The sequence below is a fragment of the Lagenorhynchus albirostris genome, chromosome X, assembly GCF_949774975.1.
Source record: "Lagenorhynchus albirostris chromosome X, mLagAlb1.1, whole genome shotgun sequence".
Classification (NCBI taxonomy): domain Eukaryota; kingdom Metazoa; phylum Chordata; class Mammalia; order Artiodactyla; family Delphinidae; genus Lagenorhynchus; species Lagenorhynchus albirostris.
The window spans coordinates 96407805-96427570 of record NC_083116.1 but is presented as its reverse complement, the minus strand read 5'-3'; the positions used below and the strand labels follow the sequence as shown (position 1 = coordinate 96427570).

General features: G+C 45.8%; 1 protein-coding gene across 4 annotated transcripts; it reads right to left on the bottom strand.

Annotated features, from left to right (window-relative positions):
• Nucleotides 1–1076: 1076 nt before the first annotated feature.
• Nucleotides 1077–18403, bottom strand: CXHXorf38 (chromosome X CXorf38 homolog). 4 transcript variants are annotated; one of them, XM_060138299.1, is made up of 8 exons: nt 18175–18403; nt 17879–18013; nt 15464–15514; nt 11610–11729; nt 10265–10414; nt 9783–9962; nt 1903–2085; nt 1077–1320 (listed from the first exon to the last, which is right to left on the bottom strand). In XM_060138299.1, exons 1-7 carry the CDS (start codon nt 18388–18390, stop codon nt 1924–1926), a joined length of 1014 nt encoding a protein of 337 aa, XP_059994282.1. In that variant the 5' UTR covers nt 18391–18403; the 3' UTR covers nt 1077–1320; nt 1903–1923. The 4 variants fall into 4 exon arrangements, with proteins under 4 accessions (XP_059994282.1, XP_059994281.1, XP_059994283.1 ...); XM_060138298.1 differs by having other exon boundaries at nt 1923–2085; XM_060138300.1 differs by lacking the exon at nt 15464–15514 and having other exon boundaries at nt 1923–2085.
• Nucleotides 18404–19766: the final 1363 nt, after the last annotated feature.

Genomic DNA, 19766 nt, shown 5'->3' with positions numbered 1-19766 from the left:
CCATTCTCTAAAAATCACATCCTTGTTGGGCAGCTGAGTAAGCAAAGGAGCAGGGCTTCACCTGGGCTCGAAACGGAAGCACTTCCTCCAGGCAGTGGGGAATGTGGCAATTCTGTCCCTCAAGGTCCAGGGGCGACAAGGCCCAGTTCAGTACTGCTGGCTTTGGAAATGAGCAGAGGTAGGGGAAGGTGAGGGTACAGCTGATCCCACAGATCACTGCATACAATGGGACAGGGGTTTTGCAGTTTAGGAAACAAACAGGACAAAGTCAAAAGTGTATGACTTTTTGGGTAAAAGGAATAAGGAAGTATGAATGAATTTGTGAATTTGCTGAAAGAAAATGATGTCTTTGAACTTCCATAAGAATATTAAAGTTTCATTCCTCAATCTCATAACAAAGGACAAGGCTTAGTTAACAGTGTAACTAACATTTGCGTCTATGAATACCTTTAAGCTATCAGTTGACCCTTCAGTTAATAAATATTCATTGAGCACGCAAGGGCCAGGCCTTGTGCTCGGCACTCAGGTTATAACTGAACCGGAAGAGCTGTGACTGCCACCAAGGCTGACTTTTCTTAAGAGTGCCATAAACAAGCCAGCAACCTCAAAACTTTCCCGGACATCCCTGCTTGTGATACTGGCCTGGGCCCTCCCCCTGCTTTGGTCAGTCAAGTTACTGTGCTCTCCAGCCCACCTCTTTGTCCTACTGCCTCAAGCTACCAGAAACAGGTAGTAACAGTTCTGTACTAACTGGAAATGGCTAGAAAATGGCCTTTCGGGCACATTTTTTTCCTTGCCTGCTGGCGAAAAGGATTTATATCTCAACATGTACATCACAGCCCACCCTTGGGCATCCTCATGAATGAGACTTTCAGGCAAGGGTGTGGGCACAGGACTTGCATGCCAGTGGGCAGAGAACTCTGCGTGGCCCTTCACACAGGCCTGGCCGAACACAGCCTTTAGTGTTTAAGCAGTTAAGAGTTTTAGGACCAGAAAAGAATCTCACCTTTTAAACAGCAAAACCAAACCAAAAACAAAACCCAAAAAACAAACAAAAAAGCCCGGATGACAGCAAGTTTGGCACAAGAGTATCTAATATTTTTTGGCTGGTACAGATCACATAACACCAAGATTAGGAATGTAAAAAAAAAAAAAAAATTCCCAAAGAGTTAAAGGAAAGTCCAGTAAAAGATGACACAAATTCCTTTTTGTTTGAGCGGAGTACTTGGGTAAGTTTTCCCTTTTGCACAGAAAAGGACGGCTGAGATGGAAACCCGGCTGACTTTCACAGAACATGCCTGATTTTTGTTGAAGGTCAACCTAAAATAAAAGAAAATGTTTTAATTTTCTTCATTTGAGGAAAAAAAGTAAAATACTGAAGATAGTTACTTATTTTAACAAGTATTTTTTAAATTAATTAATTAATTAATTTGGCTGCACTGGGTCTTAGTTGTGGCATGCGGGACCTAGTTCCCTGACCAGGGATCGAACCCGGGCCCCCTGCATTGGGAGCGCGGAGTCTTAACCGCTGGACCACCAGGGAAGTCCCAACAAGTTTTTCTTATGAATATAAACAAATTGCTGTTATTCATGCCACGGCTAAGAGTGAGGCATCACTGGCATCACTTTAGGGCTGAAATGCTTCTTGATTATGTCATAAAGTTGATTCATTTAAGACTAGACCAGTGACTTCAGGTATACTTGACTGAACAAAGCTGACAGGGAGTTTATCTTGAACTAGTTCACAGATGTGAGAACCATCAATCAGAAAGAGCACAAAGCTCAGTGTCCTTTCTTTCAAATAATAAGGACATAGGGAAACTTCAGATGAGACTATGTGTGTTATGGCCTTACCTAAAAGAACAGACATTAAAGAGATGAGGCTATTCTGTCCTTATTTACCATCATATGCTTAAACTCACTTCAGGCCTTCCCTTCAGGTGTCTGTGCCCTAGGTTCCTTCGAATCCAGTTTTTGAGGCTGTTGGTGGAGGCTGTCTAGCTTCTGCATATCTTCTGTAAGACCATTTCTAAGATCCTCGTTGTTTCTCAGAAATTCTTTCACCACTTCCAGTTGATTTAAGATCTGTAAGAAGAAACCATACAATGCACAGCTTAGATAATTTTATAACAGACTTAAAATTCAGATGAGAAACTTACTAGCTCCAAGACTGGCTCCTGTTCATGTGTCTACCAATAGCTGGTACTGGGGCCACACAAGGGCGTGTTTGCTTGTCCCCTTAACATTTTTTGCTTTTAGGGGTTAATATCCAAAATATATAAAGAGGGACTTCCCTGGTGGCGCAGTGGTTAAGAATCCGCCTGCCAGTGCAAGGGACACAGGTTTGATCCCTGGTCCGGGAAGATCCCACATGCCGCGGGGCAACTGGCCCGTGGTCCACAACTACTGAGCCTGCGCTCTAGAGCCCTCGAGCCACAACTGCTAAAGCCCGTGCGCTCTAGGGCCCGTGCTCCGCAACAAGAGAAGCCATTGCAGTGAGAAGCCCGCGCACCGCGAGGAAGAGTAGCCCCCACTCGCCACGACTAGAGAAAGCCTGTGCGCAGCAACAAAGACCCAACGCAGCCAAAAAAAATAAAAAATTATACACACACACACACACACACACACACACACACACACACACACACATATATAAAAAGAACTCACACAATTCAACAGCAAAAAAAACAGACAACCCAATTAAAAAATGGGCAAAGGACCTGAATAGACATTTTCCCAAAGAACTGAATAGACATCTTCCCAAAGAAGACATACAAATGGCCAACAGGTACAGGAAAAGGTGCTCAACATCATTAATCATCAGAGAAATGAAAATTAAAACCACAATGAGGTATCACCTCACTCCTGTTAGAATGGTCATCATCGAGAATCCCCTGGCGGTCCAGTGGTTAGGACTCTGTGTTCTCACTGCCAAGGGCCCGGGTTCAATCCCTGGTCGGGGAACTAAGACCCCACAAGCCATGCGGCACGGCCAAAAAAAAAGGACAGTCATCATCAAAAAGAGGTAACAAATGTTGGCGAGGATGTGGAGAAAAGGGAACCCTCGTACACTGCTGGTGGGAATGTAAATTGGTGTAGCCACTCTGGAAAACAGTATGGAGGATCCTCAAAAACTTAAAAAAGGAACCACCAGGTGATCTAGAAATTTTACTTCTGGGAATATATCTGAAGAAAACAAAAACACCACGCTGAAGAGATATCTGCATCTCCATGTTAATTAGCAGCATTATTCACAATAGCTAAGACAAGGAAACAACGTGAGGGTCCATCAACAGATGAATAGGTAAAGAAGATGTGGGATATATATATACAATGGAATATTACTTGGCCATAAAAAAGACGAAAATCCTACCATTCGAGATAACATGGATGGACCCAGAGGGCGTTATGCTAAGTTAAGTCAAACAGAGAGAGATAGATACTGTATGATCTCACTTACATGTGGAATCTAAAACAAAAACAAAAAAATAAACTCACATAAAAAGAGATCAAATTTGCAGTTACCAGAGGTGGGAATAGGGAATTGGATGAAGGTGGTCAAAAGGTACAAACTTCTAGTTTATAAGATAAATAAGTACTAGGGATGTAATGTACAACACAATGACAATAGTTAACACTGCTGTATGGTATATTTGCAAGTTGTTAAGTGAGTAAATCTTAAGCATTCTTATCACAAGGTAAAAAACACTTTTTTCCTTTTTTTGGTATCTATACGAGATGACAGACATTAACTAAACTTACTGTGGTAATCATTTCACGATATATGTACGTCAAATCATTATGCTGTATACCTTAAACTTATACAGTGCTGTATGTCAATTATATCTCAATAAAACTGGAAAAAAATTTTAAAAGATTTTTTTTTTGCTGTAAAACTTCCTGCATTTGTACAAAAGGGCTATATGTCTATACCTATATGTGTGTGTGTGTGTGTATACACATATATACACACATACGTATACATACACATACATATATATGTATATATAAAAATAAAGCCCTTTCATTTTGAATTTTGTACCCATTTACTATGATTAAATACATTTACACATACACATATATACACACACATATAATGCTCTTTGATTTTGAATTTTGTACACACTTATTACTAGTAAATATGTATACATATATACATTTATTACTATTCAATATTTATAAAATATACATACACATTTACTAGTAATAAATATACTGGTACAAAGTTCAAGATGAACACAGGGTACAACGTAAAAAGTTGGTCCTCTTCCACATCCTGTCCCCAGTCACCCAGCTCCTCTTAAAGGTGACCACAATGAAGTTTCTTGTGTCTCTTCCAGAGATAGTCCATGCATTTACACGTGAGCATATATGTATATATGTGCACACCTTTTTAAAATTTCCGCTTTATTGAGACATAATTGGCACATACACATTTTTAAAAACACAAATGGCAGCATATTAGACATTGTTCTTCAACTGATTTTTTTCTATATCAGATTGTTAAGAGTGGCCTCATTGTTTTTTTTAATGGCTGAATAGTTTTTCAGTTATGGATGTCTCATGTATTAACATATTATTTCAAACCTTCTGCTAAGAGAAATACTGCTGCAGTAACTAACCTGGGACATGTGTCATTTTGCATAAAGTGACAGGCTATTTGTAGGATCTGTTTTTAGAAGTGGAATGAAGTTTTAATTGATAGAGTTTTCTGTTTTAATGTTAATAGATTTTGCCAAAACTGTCATCTCTAGAGGTTATACCAATTTAAACTCCCACCAGTAACATCCTTCCTGACATTTAAACTAATAAAAGCATGTATTCTTAGAATAGTACCACGGAAGTGTTTTCACTCGGCTTATCCGAGGATACCCTCACTGGTCACTGTGCTTATTACAAAGAAGAGAGTTATTAATATTTTGGGGTGTGGTGAATTGTTTAAAATGAGGGACCCCCAATTCCAAGCTAAGTCAAGATGATCGACATCTAACGAAGGAAAGTGATGGAGTACCCTACTCGTAGCAGAGTGGTGGTTCTTAAACTTTAGAGATGTACACAATTGACTCTGGTGCAGTAGGGCTAGGGCAGAACCTAAGCAGCACCAGGTTACTGTGACGGCAGTGAGTGAGACGGTCGGTTGCAGAACGATGGCTGCCAGGGATGGGAGGGAGGGGAAGACTGGCTAGGGCTTGTGACCAGGATGAACAGGGAACAGGGAGGGCCAGGGTGGAGCTGAGGATGACCAGAGGTCTTCAGACAGGTTACTAAGTAGATGGGGATGTGCCCTTCAGCTGGAGCTGTTTATTACATGGCTAGAAACAAGCCTACAGCTCCTGAAAGATACCTGGGCTTTAAATAATAAATCTGGAAACCATAAAAACGTGAAATGAAGATTACATCAATGACATAATTCACAGTGTACATTAGTAATTAGTAATTGCGGGTACTGCACTGTTAGCACTCATTGCCTGTGCCGGGTGCTCTAGATGCACCCCAGGGTTCTTCCCATTCCTTGGTTCCCAGCAGATGCCCGAGACCATGCCGGCCTGGTCTGTGCGCCACACATACCCTCCAAGATGGAGTGGGGTCCTCCCTTCCCATAGACCTTCTCATTTCATGACTTGGGAGCTATGATCCTTTGTGCTGTCACCTCCTGACCCTCTCTGCTCTTGAAATGTGCTCAACAGGGGTGATTATTTTAGCTTGGGGGGAGGAGAAAGAGTCAAAAGGAGTTTTTAAATAAATTTATTAAGAATGGGGAAGGCTTATGCACGTTTATATGTTAAATGGGGAAGGAAGTAAAGATGGAAAAACAAAGTGCTAGAAAAGTAGTCAGACAGACTTGGATATTGAAGCCCAGCTTTGCCACTTAACTAGCTGTGTGACTTTGGGCAAGACACTTGACCTCTCTGAGCTTACTTCCATATATGCAAATATAGGATGATGATACCAACACCACCAAGCATTCCTGTGAGGATTAGAAATAATCTAGTAAAAGCACCTAGCACTGTGTCTGGTACATTCCTCCCTTCCGACAGTCATTTAACAAAAGTGTACCGAGAGTCTACTATGTGCCAGGCAGGCGCTGTTCTAGGCAAAAGATGCTTAGCGCCTCCATACTCCCAGGCACTTAAGCCAAAACCCTTGGACTTGTCTTTGATGCCTTTCCTTCTCTCCCACACCACACGTGCCCCCCTTCTCACCACCTCTACTCTTCACCCTTCCACCCTGGTCTGAACCACCACCTCTCTGACCTGGTACCTGTGGCAGCCTCCTAATGTCTCCCTGCTTCCATCTTTGGCCCCCGGCCCTGCATCCTCCACACGGCGGCCAGCGTGCTCCCTTCACCGTTCTGCTGCTCAGAACTCAGTGTGGCTGCCGCCTCAGGAGGAAGAGCCTGGATCCTCCCAACGGCCCACAAGGCTTCCCTTCGCTCAGCTCCTCACCGCACTCCAGCCAGCCTGCTTAGCTTGCCCTGCCCTCCGCCTGAACGCTCCTCCTCCAGAAGCGCACACAGCTGCTCCGCACCTCCTCCAAGGTATCGCTAAGTCTCAGCTTCCCAATGGGGCCTCCCTGGCCACCCCGCGCAACCCAACCTCCAGCCCCGTTCGGCCACTCCTGATCCCCACACTGTGCTCCACACAACCCTCCTCCTTCGACCTCGCCCCATCATTGCTTATTATGCTGACCGTTTACCATCTGTTTTGTTCACTGATGCACGCCAAGCTTCTAGAACTGTGCCTGGCAAATAGTAGGCACTCACTCATGAAATAAATCTGGCCTATAACCAATGGAGTGTCACTTCCATCCTTTCCCTGACTGCCTCGACTGCATTCTGTCACCTCCTCCCTGAGTTTCCCCCTGAAAGCGGTCCCCCCACCAGGGTTTAAGAAGTCAGTAATGATTTTCAAGAATGTGCAAGTTCTTTGCATGTTTTTTAGCCACTTACTGCGCTCAACGTTCTCTGGCTGAATTTTGAACCCCCCAGATCCTAACAGAGCGCCGAGGGCCGGCAGGTGTGTGTGAAGGGCTCTTGGGCGGCAGCTGCTGCTCCCATTTGGCTCTGAGGCGGACCGCGTTTTACAATCACGGTTATGCACGCACAGTGTATTTTAATGGGAGCCCCCTTTTATAATGTTATCATTAAGGCTCGCCAATTGGACAGAAAAGAATGGAGATGATGAACTCTCTGCTTCGTGGTCCCTGGCACTCACTCCCGTGCTCCTTTCGGGGGACTGTCGCACTAAATCACCACCATTAACCCTTTCTTCTCAACTTGGCTTTCCAACCCGAGCTCTGCTGTTTTAATGAACACCAGAAACAGGTCTTGCTAAACATTCACACAAAAAGTGCCGCGGTCATAATACAACCACTGCATTTCTTGATTCCTAATTGCACATTTTTAAATACTTTAACATCTCGAATGAGAATGCGCCTTACCATTGATAGTGTCTTACAGGAAATTGGCAGCATTTTTTTTTCTTACAAGTGACTGAATTAATGGTGTGTCTTGCAATTCATAGTGTTTTAGAGTCACTGAAATTTGGTTTACCAAATCCTCTGACTTTGGAGACTAACCCAAAAGAACATGAATAATCGTATTTGCTGCTGAACTTTCAAAAGAGGTCTGTTCCACACATCGTGGAAAGCCATCCTTCAGCTTCTCAGAGATAACGTGCCAATCAGTCCGAACTTACAACTTGATCAATTGAACTATCAAGAGAAATGCCACGGTCCACTGAACAGAAAGCATGAAAAACGAGAATTTATCACCTTTATCTAGAGACTTGGGGACCCAGAGGACAAGCCAATTAACCCCAATTTCCTCTCTGTAAAACAGAGATAATGAAGGGTCGAAATTTACAATTGCTAGCTGCTCGGTGACATGAGAGCCGCTGCACGGCACGTGGGAAGGCAGGCCCAGGGCCAGAGCGGGAAGACTCCCGGGCCAGCCCTCATACCCCAGCCGTGAGGCCTTGAGCCCATCAGCACCTGCCCCTTAGGGTTGCTATAAAGCAGGGTATTACCCAGGTCCCTTCCCGCTCCCAACTTGCAGAGACTCCTGGTTTCAGTGTGTTGCTACTGATGCATTTTGCTCTTTGTTACACAAACACGAAAAGAACTGCAGCTCCCTCAAGAAAGAGGAGAGAATTTCTGACGACTCAGGGACCGTGAGCCTGATCCCCCGGTTTTCTTCTGTTGTCTGACTCTGCTTTTAAAAGGAGCAGTGGAAAGAAAACTGGGGATGGTTCTAATGGCATTTTAAAGTAAAGCTAGATGAGGGACTTCCCTGGCGGTCCAGTGGCTAAGACTCCGCACTCCCAATGCAGGGGGCCTGGGTTCGCTCCCTGGTCAGGGAACTAGATCCCACATGCCGCAACTAAGACCCAATGCAGCCAAACAAATAAATACTTTTTGAAAATAAAAAAAAAAAAAAAAGCCAGATGAAACAGATGGATTTAGAAAACAGCTTTAACAGCCTTATTCGTCACTTTAAATACCTATGGTGTGCCAGGGTGGGTGCACCCCAAAACCACTGGTACCCAGTCCCTGTGCTAAAGGAGTTCATCAGGCTGAGTGAAGCACCTGGGTCAAGGTCAGAAGAGTTAGCGTCGGCATATGGACCAGTACGGAGCATGGCCTAAAAAATGAAATACACACCTTGTATTAAAACACGCTGTGTTTCACGAGGTAGCCAGTAAAACTACTTTCCTCGGACGAGGTGGAATTGGAGAGGTAAAATGATCTGTCCAAGACATCCTGGGAATCTGGAATTCTAATCCAGCAAGTGCTGGGCTATTTCTGAACCTTACCAAAATATAATTCTACTACTGTTAGTTTTTTTAGTATCTTGCATGTAACAAAGGGGACTCGAATCTCCTGTACTTGAGACGATCATTAGCTTGCAGCGTCCTGAGCTAGAAGCCTTGACGATCCTTTAACCCCTCCTTCGCCACCTCCCGCCAGCCCCGGGCCACGCCCCAAGTAATCTAACCAGCCACTGCGGCTAGGCCCCAGTAGTGCCTCCCGCACCCGGCTCCTCCCCCACACCTCTAGCTTCTGTCCTCTTTCTCTCACCCTCACACAACTGCCAAGAGCCTCCTGGCTCCAACCTCCAAGTGCCATTAAGACGTCACTTTTTAAAAGCCCTATCGTATCTATTCATTTACTCTCTCCTGATTTAAAACCTCTGTTGGCTCCCAACTGCTTTTTGGGAATTAGGTCCAAACCCCTTAGTGAGGCATAGAAGACCTTTCAAAATACGGCTTCGACCTACCTGACCACCCTCACAACCGACCATACCTCCCTCCTACGTCGCCTCGTCACTGTCTGGCCCAGGCTAGTCTTTCATGTCTTGGCAAATGCCTTCTGCCAAGAATGCCCTTCTGCTCTTGCCAATTTGCTGAACTCTGATTTGATTCTTAGTCCCAGCTCAACAGCGCCTTCTCAGCAAAGCCTTTTTCTGCAATCGCCCCTCTGAGCTGCAGAGTCGCGGGAGCCTGCGGTTCAGGATTCTGTGGCCGCCCTTCCTGTGGTCTTCCACACTGTGGCACATATTAGGCACCCAAATGTTTGCTGATGGGGTGAAAACATTTGTTTAAGGGTAACAGTAATCTGTGCCAAAAGAATATCCATTTCTGGAAATTATTTGACTTTTAAAGCAGAAACATAACCGTTAATAAGTTAAAATGTGCTACTCTTCCTCCCTGGTGCCTTTCTTTGTTTTGTTTACTCACACAGGGGATATAATGTGGTTTTTTTTTTTTTTTTTTTTTTTTTACCTCTTCAGGCAACACCTCTTGTCCCTTTGCTTGAAGATAGAGCTCTTGAAGCTTTTCCTTTAGTAACTCCATTTCTATCTCGTTTACTTGGTGCTCACTCAGGTAAACTCCTGTTTCACAGTCACACCCATCTGGCTGATCCTCCTCAGGGATGTAAACAGCCCAGTCAGATGTCAACAGCTGTTGGGTTACCGAACAAATATATGAACTGATTGAATGGAAAAGATATTCCAAAAAAAAAAAGATATTCAAAGAATTTGTAATTAAACATCGTTGACTGGATCCAGTCTAATAACATCCCGTGACCACAGAAAAGCTGCTCAGCCCAATCACGATTCTGACTTCATATCAATGTTGTTCCCCTACTTACATTCTAGAATTTTGTTCAAATCTAATAAGCTTCAAATTCTAAATGAGTGACTGTGATTCCTTTTTTTCCCCCTTAGGTCTTTATGCAGGAACTGTTAAACGTGATTTTTTACCTGTTCTATTCGGGAGTATACCGCCACAATCTCTGGGATATTCTTAAATTCATTCAGAAAATTTTGGATCTTTATCTGAAAATCTCGAAGCCACACAGAAGATACTTTCATCTCTGAAGAGTGCATGATCTCGTTACGACACTTAATCACCTATAGAAAGACAAAAAGAGAGAAAAGCCCTCAAAGGCCAATAGTGGGGTAAACTGAGATTTTGTAGTTCCAGAGAAAGACTGTTGAAAGGCCTTGTTAATTCTAAAATCCACAAGTGTGTGGTCTGCAGGTGCTGTCAAGGCTCGAGGGGGATGTTCAACCCCCAGCCACTTGAATAAATTAATTGGGGTAAGAAATACAAACAAGCCTATAACTGTCGCTAGTCCTTGAAACCTTGTGGCCGGGTGGGTATCTCTCGCACAATCCCCCAAATGCCCTAACTTAAAACAACCTGCCAAAGAGCAAAACTATTGGCTACTGGCTCTGAGAATACCCAAAGGCCAAGGCAGACAATGCAAAACTCTTTTAATATACATTTCATGCCAAGTCTTCCACACTCTTGGTTGAAAGCTACCAAAGGGGTCGATTTTATACTGTGATAGTTTTTGAGTCTGCTGATGATAAAGGATTCTCAGTCCTTTCAGCTGCTGGCATGCTAGCAAAATATACATGCATTTTCTCTACATATTATAAATAATCCAGGTATGCTATATACCCTTTTCAAGGATCCTTAGAGTAACAAATGTGCCAAAGCTGTTCTCTGGTGAAACAGAGATAGTCTAAATCTCCCAGAGGAAGTCTGACAAGCGCAGCGATCTGTTCTGACACTGTTTATCCATTAGGGTTTATATTTTCCTCAGTTCTAGGTAAATTGGCCTTGCAACTGTTTAGCCAATGAGATTGAGAAGGGCAGGATTCCAATGCTGGCATCCAATGGACAGAATGACGCATTACTCTGTATTTGTTTTTTTTTTTTTAATATGGAAGATTACTTTGCTTCTGTTTATGGCAGAACAGGGAAGAGAAATTTGAGGCCTGTCGATTTAGTGGCAAACAGTGCAACAGCAGGTTGTTGGAAAAGTTCAACAGGGTAGGGTTGAAGGGTCAGTCTCCCGCCTGCATTCGCACAGGGGTTCTGGGACATCACAGAAGGTGCATGTGATGTGAGCCCTGCTTGCCTGCTCAGCGATGACAACTGTGGACCAAAGTTTAACTCCTTCGCACACCACCGTCTGGGGAGAGCCGTGAGCTCTGCCCACACGGCTGCTTTAGCAGCACGGGGTGTGGCTCCTGGCTGGTCTTCACAGTACCCACCCGACCAACTCTGTCTGCTTTTCAATCTGACAGTTCTTACCTCTGTGACTTTCTTTCGATCAACCTCGAAGTGATCACAGGAGTTGATGAGACTTAGAAGAGCAACCGCGTCACATTCCTCGGGTCCTGTTTTGTCTGCCAGTCCTCGGGGCATGAAGGCCTGCAGCAGGGGAGGCCCAAGGGGCACCCGAGTCTCCTCCAACCCTAGGAGACATCTATCTATATGGGGCTAGTGGGACAAATGCTATGTGCCTGTTCCCCAAATGATGACTGAAACTCTCTTACTGAGGTTTCAAGTTAGAGCCTCATGAGTCCAAAACACAAGTTGGGAAACAGTGCGGCAGCCAAGCCTCAGCCCAGGGCAATAACTGAAGAGTTGCTCCATCTGTCCACTTGCTATTACAGACACTTACACACTTGACCTAATTGTCCTTTCTTAATGGCATATAAGCAGGAGGCAGGGGAAGAAACCACCCTTTTCTTTTCCTTACTGAAGTTTCAGTGGCTGAGTTGTTAAAGAAGATTTAAAAGTAATAGTTATTCCCAAGTGGACACTTTAAAATTACTCGAGAAAGTTCAGTATGGTAGTAGAAAGTTAAGAGTCTGGGCTGTGGAATGCGACAGACCTGGGGTGCAAATCCCAGCTCTGCCACTTGTCAACTGTGTGACCTTGGGCAAGTTACCTATCCTCGGATTCCTCATCAGTCAATAGGGGCTAACTGTCCTCATCTACCTTGAAGGATGTTTCGAGAATTAAATGAGTTAATGCGAGTAAACCACTTGCACGGTGCCTGGCACATGCTAATACACAGGCCACAAATGTTGGCAATTATTATGCTGATGGTGCAAGGTGAGCAGGACCTACACAGGCGTTACAGACGGTGTCCCAGGGTTTGAGATACTAGATACAACAGAATGGCCTCATTCGAGCATGATTTTTCCTTTTGTAGCATTTTATGGTGTGTACCCCCAAAATGGTGTCATAGCAAGGCTTGGGCATATTTCTTTCCCGAAGTATTTCCAAATTTACATCTGAAGGCAACAACTTTACCAAGCTACGAAGCTCGAGAGTACATTCCTGCCAAGGGACTAGAAGAGATGACATATGAAAAATGACTCGCCAAAAAAGAACTCTAAATAAAGAGACCTGCTCCCTTGAAAACAAACACATTTCCGTAGGCATCAACCATGCTGCTTCCTACAGTGCTCATGGTGCTATGCGGAAAAAGGAACGTGGTATGGGCCGACACCCCCCAAGGAGAGTCAGGGCTCCGTTCCTGATGGTGGCAGAATCACACACCTCGGCCTCATGTAACTGAGAAGAATTCTACACACACTGGATGGCCCCTATCAAAAGGTACAGTAGCCAAGACCATCACTGTCTCCGGCCAACCCGCTGAAAGTAGATTATGGATGTTACAAGTGTTAACAAAGAACTAATGTATCACAGGCAAACTAATTTGATGAAATAGAGGAAAAAAAGAGGAAGAAAAGAAACACTGCTTATTCCAACTGTGGCTGAGAGGAACACCCAAAGTGGGAGGGGCCTTAGTTGCCTCAAAACCAAGCAGAGTTTTTCTTTCCCATTACAAGGTATGTCCAGTCTGGCATTTTCTCACCAATATAAACCTGTCTCTCCCACGTCAAGGTTTTATTCTAGTACTTCTTTCCTTTCCTCAGAACCAGAAGCCGACAGAGGCTCTGCCGCCTCCTTGCCTCTGAAAGCTGTTTCTTAAAATGGTATCGCCTACCGCCAGGTTCCGTATGTGACAAGCACAGGATGAGAAACACACGCTATTGCCTCTCACTACCCCCTCCTGTCTCTTCACTGAGTAGTAGGAGACAAGGTTGGAGAAATAAACAGGGGCCAGACGTGCTGGGCCTTACTGGACTTGACAAGGAGTTTGGAGTTTACTCTAAGGACATCGGGAAGCCATCCAAGGGTTTTGGGCAAAGGAAGAAAGCGATCTGATTCCCACATGAAGATCGCACATCCTGCTGTGTGAAGGACCAACCAGGGGTGAGCAGAGCAGCAGAGGCGGCCAGGTGGGAGGCTGGCAGGAGAGGGGGCGAGAGCTGTGATGCAGAGATGGCGAGGATGATTCCAAAGATAATTTGCACGTTACAAATAAGAGGGGTGGTGGGGGGAAAGAGGTGAAGCAAGAATGACTGTAGGTAGTTGGTGGTGGGGCATGGGTGCAGGCTGGCGGGGAGAGATGAAGAGTCCTGCTTGAGAAGAAAAGACGAAGTACCCAGGAGGTGGTGAAGTGGAGGCATCAAGTAGCAGCTGGGTATGGGCCCCCGGAGCGCAGAACAGCGCATTGTTAGGGGTACCAATCTGGGAGCCGTCAGCAGAAACGTAGTATTCAATATTTCACTCCACGGGCCTGGACAGTATCACCAGGGGAGAAGGCGGGATGGGGAGGGACAGAAAAGGCCCGAGGAAGGCCAACCGACACTCAGAAGGAGGCTAAGGAGGAGCCGGGGAGACAGGAGGAAACCCAGGAGGGGAGGATGTCACAAAGCCAGGGCTGTTTCAAGAAGAGTGGCCTGCAGTGCGGCAGCGCCGAATAGCTGAGAGGTAGGAAGGGCGAGGCCAGAGAACGGAAGGTCACGTGTGCCCCTGACAAGACATGCAGTGGAGTGGCGGGGCAGAAGGCAGAGGGGAGTGGGTTGAAGAGTCAACGGGACCTGCATGAACCCTGAAAAGAGAATTAGGCATAAAGCACTTTTTGAGAAGTTCTACTGGGTATGTATGTGGGAGGCAGTTAGAGAAATGGGGAGACAGCTGGACGGAATGGATGAAGGAAGTTTTTCTTTCTTTTCAAATTTTATTTTCCAAGTATTCACTCAATTCTTTTTTTAAAAAAGCTTTATTAAGATGTAATTCACATACCATATAATTCACCCATTTAAAGTACACAGTTCTTCATGGAAAAGACTCTGACAAGCACAGGTTTCTGGTAACTGACTATACTGCTGAACTGAATGAATAAGCATTTCCAGAACTCTAATGGAAAACTGATGAATTCACAAAAGTGCTAACAAAAGATCAAGATGAAAAAAAAAATTAATTACATGGGACTGAGTGAACTGATGAGGATGATTATAATTTTTGTGACTTTCTGTGTGAATTAAAAAAAAAAAATCCCACAAGGACTCAGAGGCAAAAAATATACAAATCAATTTTCACTGCAAAGTAAAGGAGCTGTTACCGTGGAGGATTACTGGACTGAACGCCAATATCATGACATAGTATGAGTGTGTTTCGTGTTCGGTAATTGCAGTCGTTGTTGCTTTTGTTGTGGTCATCCACTTACAATGCTCGATGTCAGTTTATTTATCTCTTGTAAAAATAAAATACAGTGTGTGTGTGTGTGAAAAAAAAAGAATGTGAATACAGGGAACTTTGGGAAACTAGAAAATCTAGAAAGGATTCATTGGTAATTATTTATTTTCAATGAATAAAATGTAATAATACGGCTAAAAAAATAAATAAATAAAGTACACAGTTCTTTGTGATGACATGGATGGATCTTGAGGGCATTATGCTAAGTGAAGTAAGTCAGACAGAGAAAGACAAATACCATATGATCTCACTTATTCGTGGAACCTAAAACAAAAACCCCAGCTCGCAGATGCAGAGAACAGACTGGTGGTTGCCAGAGGTGGGGGGTGGGGAGTGAGCAAAATAGGTGAAGGGGGTCAAAAGGTACCAACTTCCAGTTATAAAATAAATAAGTCCTGGGGATGTAATCCACAGCATGGTGACTATAGTTAATAATACTGTACTGCAGTATTTGAAAGTTGCTAAGAGAGCAGATCTTGAAAGTTCTCATCACAAGAAAAAAAAATTTGCAACCACACATGGTAGTGGACATTAACTAGACTTACTGTGGTGATCATTTCACAAAGTATTAAATATCGAATCATTATGTTGTATACCTGAAATTAATATAACGTTACAATCAATTACACCTCAATAAAAAAAATTAAGCATTTACAGTTTAGTGGTTTTCAGTATATTCACAGAGTTGCATAACTATCACCACAATTTTAGGACATTTTCATCACCCCAAAAAGAAACCCTCTACCCATTAGCTATTGCCCCCTCTCTCCTTCAGGCCCTGGCAACTACTAATCTACTTTCTGCCTCTATAGATTTGGCTATTCTAGACATTTCATATAAATGGAATCATACAATATATGACTGGCTTCTTTCACTTAGCATAATGTTTTCAAGGTTCATGCAATACTGTAGCATGTATCAGTACTTCATTCCTTTTTATGGCTAAATAATATCCCATTGTATGGATAAACCACATTTTGGTTATCCGTTCATCAGCTGATGGACATGTGTGTTGTTTCCACCTCTTGACTATTGTGAAGAGTACGGCTATGAACATTGGTGCACAGGTTTTTGTGGGGACACATGTTTCCACTTCATCAGGTATGTACCTAGGAGTGGCACTGCTAAGTCATATATTAACTCTATACTGAAATCTCTTTCTTTAAAAAAATTGAATAAACCAAGGCAGTACTAAGGCTATTTGTATGGTGATGGGAATAAACTGGGAGGTCGCAAGAGTGGAGACTCAAAGTCCTTGGGCAGGTGGGAGGGGATAAGGTCCAACACTCAAGTGGAGGGACAGGGCGGTAAGAGGAGAAACGCCCTTCCTCCTTTGTAGCAGAAGGAAGAAGATGGTGCACATTGAGGTAGGTTGGTAGGTCTGGTAAAAAGATAAGAAAGCGAGAGCAAGGTTAGCAGCTGGGATTGCAGGTGGGGGAAGAGGAGTGGGAGCTCAGCGAAGGAGAGGCAGCAACAGTTGTCTCCGGGAACAGGAACCTACGGAGAGACAGGGCCAGGCTGCTGGGCTCGTGATCAAGAACTGAAAGCGAAAGATCCCTCGAAAGATTCTTCCCCAGAGCAGCAGGTGTGGTGTCATCAGGGCTGGAGCTGGGCCTGGCAAGTGCAGAGAAAGGAGGAAGAAGACCGAGACAACTGCAAGGGACCGAACAGAATGATGGACTGTGGAATCTGGGCTGGCTGAGGAAGCAAAGGAAGCTGGGAGGGCAGAGGCTGCTGGGGATTGGGAAAGCTGTGGACTTTGGAGAGGGACGAGGGGTGGGGCAGAGGTGGGGGCGGGTTGAATAAGTACACCGAGGGCAAGCAGGATGTTGGACACCGCAGCTCCCTGTGCTGACACAGTCCGGGTGTGAGCATGCAAGTGGGAGGCTGAGGTCGAGAGGATCACAGGATGTTTGACAGGGGAGTCCAGCTTGGGGAGAGAATATACACATGTGGTTGGACTAGGTCTGCAGGTGACAGCAATGAAGAAAGGAAAGAGCGGCAGAAACAGGTGGCATGGGCTTCAAGAGGATTCTGAGGGTATGAAAGCAGTGACAGAAAGCAAACAGGTGAGGGACGGTCATAGCAAAGGGTAGAGTTTTAAGTTTTCTTCTTTTCTAAGTAAAAGCAGAAGTTGGCAATTCTATGGCAGCAACAAACCAACGGGGGAGAGGGTAGGATGGGTTTACTGGACCACGATAGCCAAAAGTCTGGGGGCCACCGATATAGTCCAACTTCCTCATTTTTGAGGTTAGGGAACAGAGGCGGGCCCAGTGGTGCACCACAGCAGCTGGGCGGAGATTCTGATCCCTGCTTCCCAGGCACCAAGCCTGTGCCTGCTGGTAACTAGCATGTAGACTGACGCCAGAGGTGAATTTGTGTTAGGAGGCTACTGCGACTCCCCTCCCCCCCTCCTACTGGGCTTCTGGCAAATATCAAAAAATCAAAAAAATTCTTCAATCAGCCCAGCTAGTAAGTCACATCACCAAGATCTGAAAACGGGCCGAACAGTCCCCTTTTATCTGGCTGCCTACCCCACCCCTACCTCCCCAAAGTTTTACTCCTTAGCTAGGCACTTAAGGTCCTTTCTATCTTAACCCCAACTTCCCTTGGCTTATTCTGCCTTCCTCATGGCACCTTACAGACAAAGTGAGCTACTCAGGGAGCCTACCCTCAAAAGGCCTTGCCTGCTTCTCCCTCTGTGCCTGTACCCATGATGCCCACTCTACATCTTGCCCCAGCGTCTCTTGTTGAAATCTTCTACTTCACTAAGCTGCGTTGGGTCCGATATAACAGCCCTGAGCCGCCTAGACACTACACCCTTGATCAAAAGCCCAATCTCTCTCTGCATCTGTTTATGGGGGCCCAGCTCCCACACAGACCCAACAGACGCCCCGGGCTCCAGGTAACTCCTACCTGGTGGGCCAACTCCTCCTACCCTCCCGACCGCAGGTGCTTACCTTGGCCACCTCCCAGGCGTCGACCGGCCAGCGGACCGGCCGGCAGTTTCCCCAGTGAACGTCTCCATTTCTGCTGGTGTGATGTTTCAAAATCTCCCGTTTCCACTCTGCGCACACCTGACACTGAGGCTGAAACTACAGGGGGCGGCGGTGAGGAGGGGCCCGGGAGGGAGGGGCGGCGTCTGGGCATCTGAACCCCAGGCACGGCGGTCGGCCCGGCTCCGGGGAGGGCACGAGGCACTGCGCCCGCGGACGGGGTGAGGGGCGACGGTCAAGACCCCGGGCCGGGTGCTCACCTGGCGGGCGCGCGGGCTGCACCGCGAGCCGCTGCGGCAGGTGGCGAGGGGGCCCAGGCCGGGGGCGGCGGCTAGCACGCTGCGGTGGAAGGCGAGCACCTCGCGGCCGACGAAGCCCTGCAAGCAGCCGCGTAGCAGTAGCAGGCAGTGGCCCGCCTTCACCCAGTTCTTGTACTCGGCGCAGTTGAGGCGCGCAGCCAGCTCAGAGAGCACCATGCCGGGAACGAGCCCGCGGGGCCACGGAGCGAGGGGCGGGGCGGACGGTCGTGCGCAGGCGCGGAAGTCTGGGCGCGCCCGAGGCGACGGCGGCGCTCTGGGCGTGGCCCCGCCCGAAGGCGCCCCGGATTCCCCCAACCGCCAGGCGGCAGGGAGTTCTAGTTTCCGGGGCACGTCGGCCCCACCCCCGGCTTAGATGGCGACCGACGCGTTATGTACTTTGGTGCTCGCCCAGAAAGCCTCTACTCTGTTCCCCCAAACTGAGACCTCGCCAGCCAACGATTGGGCTCCCTCTCCTGAAGCCTGTGCTCCTGTTCTTTTTTTTTTTTTTATTGTAGAGGTGTAAGACGGTGCTCAAGACAGTTATTGAATTACTTACGTTCCTTGTGTTATACAATTCTAGAAAGTTTATTTAACTGGATCCTAAGCCCGCAGGTTGGCTGTAGCCTATCTGGACATTAGTGAAATTTGACCGTTGGCTGTCTGCACCGCGCACCTGTTAAGCGCCTGCGGTGTGCCTAGGTGACACAAAGCTCAGAGACATCCGCCATTGGGCTACCTAGCAGAGGCAAAACAGGACGACACATCACCCGGATTCTGGAGGGCTGCATCGCCCCGAGTGGGATGAGGACTTCTTCCACTCTGGTCTTGAAGCATCGAGCTTAGGTGACTTAGTACTCTTGGTTATATGATAATTAGAGCTCCTTGCATAAGGTAATCTAAGTTCCAAATAAGTGCCATGAGGGTCAGAAGGCAATGGCTTGTCAACTCCGAATGACAAGAGGTCATCTCAATTTTAGTTGCTTTTAGTGAGCTGCTTGAGCTTGGAAAACATTTTAAAATTGTGTGTAGTCAAAAGGCCCTGAGGGAAGAGCCTAAACATTGAAGCCTTCCCCTGACTTTGTTTCACAGCAAAGTGGCAGTGTTCAGGAGGGTCAGCTTTGGACTCAAAATGCTGCTTCTTAGCTGTTTGATCTTAAGCAATCTTAATTTGATCTCAGCAAATTCCTTCATTTGTCCAGGCCTCAGTTTACTCACAGTAAAAGGAGGCCTACCCTGCTGGGTTGTTGTGACAATTAAATACAGTCTGAAATACTTAGTGCCGGGCAATAGTAAGCTCTCAGTAAATATTAGCTATTATTTTATATTGACCTAAACGTGCCCTTTCATCAATCAGTCATTCCTGGGCAAAGTATTTTAACAAATCACTGGCCACCTGGAAATGGAGGCAATTTATAGAAAACCGTGAGCAGATCATAGCCTCCTGGAATTCTGCAGCACAATGCTGGCTGGCCTCTGCTAATTTTTTCTTAAAAACCTCGATAGTAAATCCATCCCAAGTAAATTTCAAATCATTCCCTTAGACAAACTGTCCA

Coding starts and splice junctions, on each gene's coding strand:
- CXHXorf38 (XM_060138299.1), bottom strand. CDS start 18,390: ATGGTGCTCTCTGAGCTGGCTGCGCGCCTCAACTGCGCCGAGTACAAG. Junction 15,515..17,878: donor ACGCCTGGGAGGTGGCCAAG/GTAAGCACCTGC, acceptor TATTAATTTCAG/GTATACAACATAATGATTCG. Junction 2,086..9,782: donor AAGAGGTGTTGCCTGAAGAG/GTAAAAAAAAAA, acceptor TTCTTCTTACAG/ATCTTAAATCAACTGGAAGT.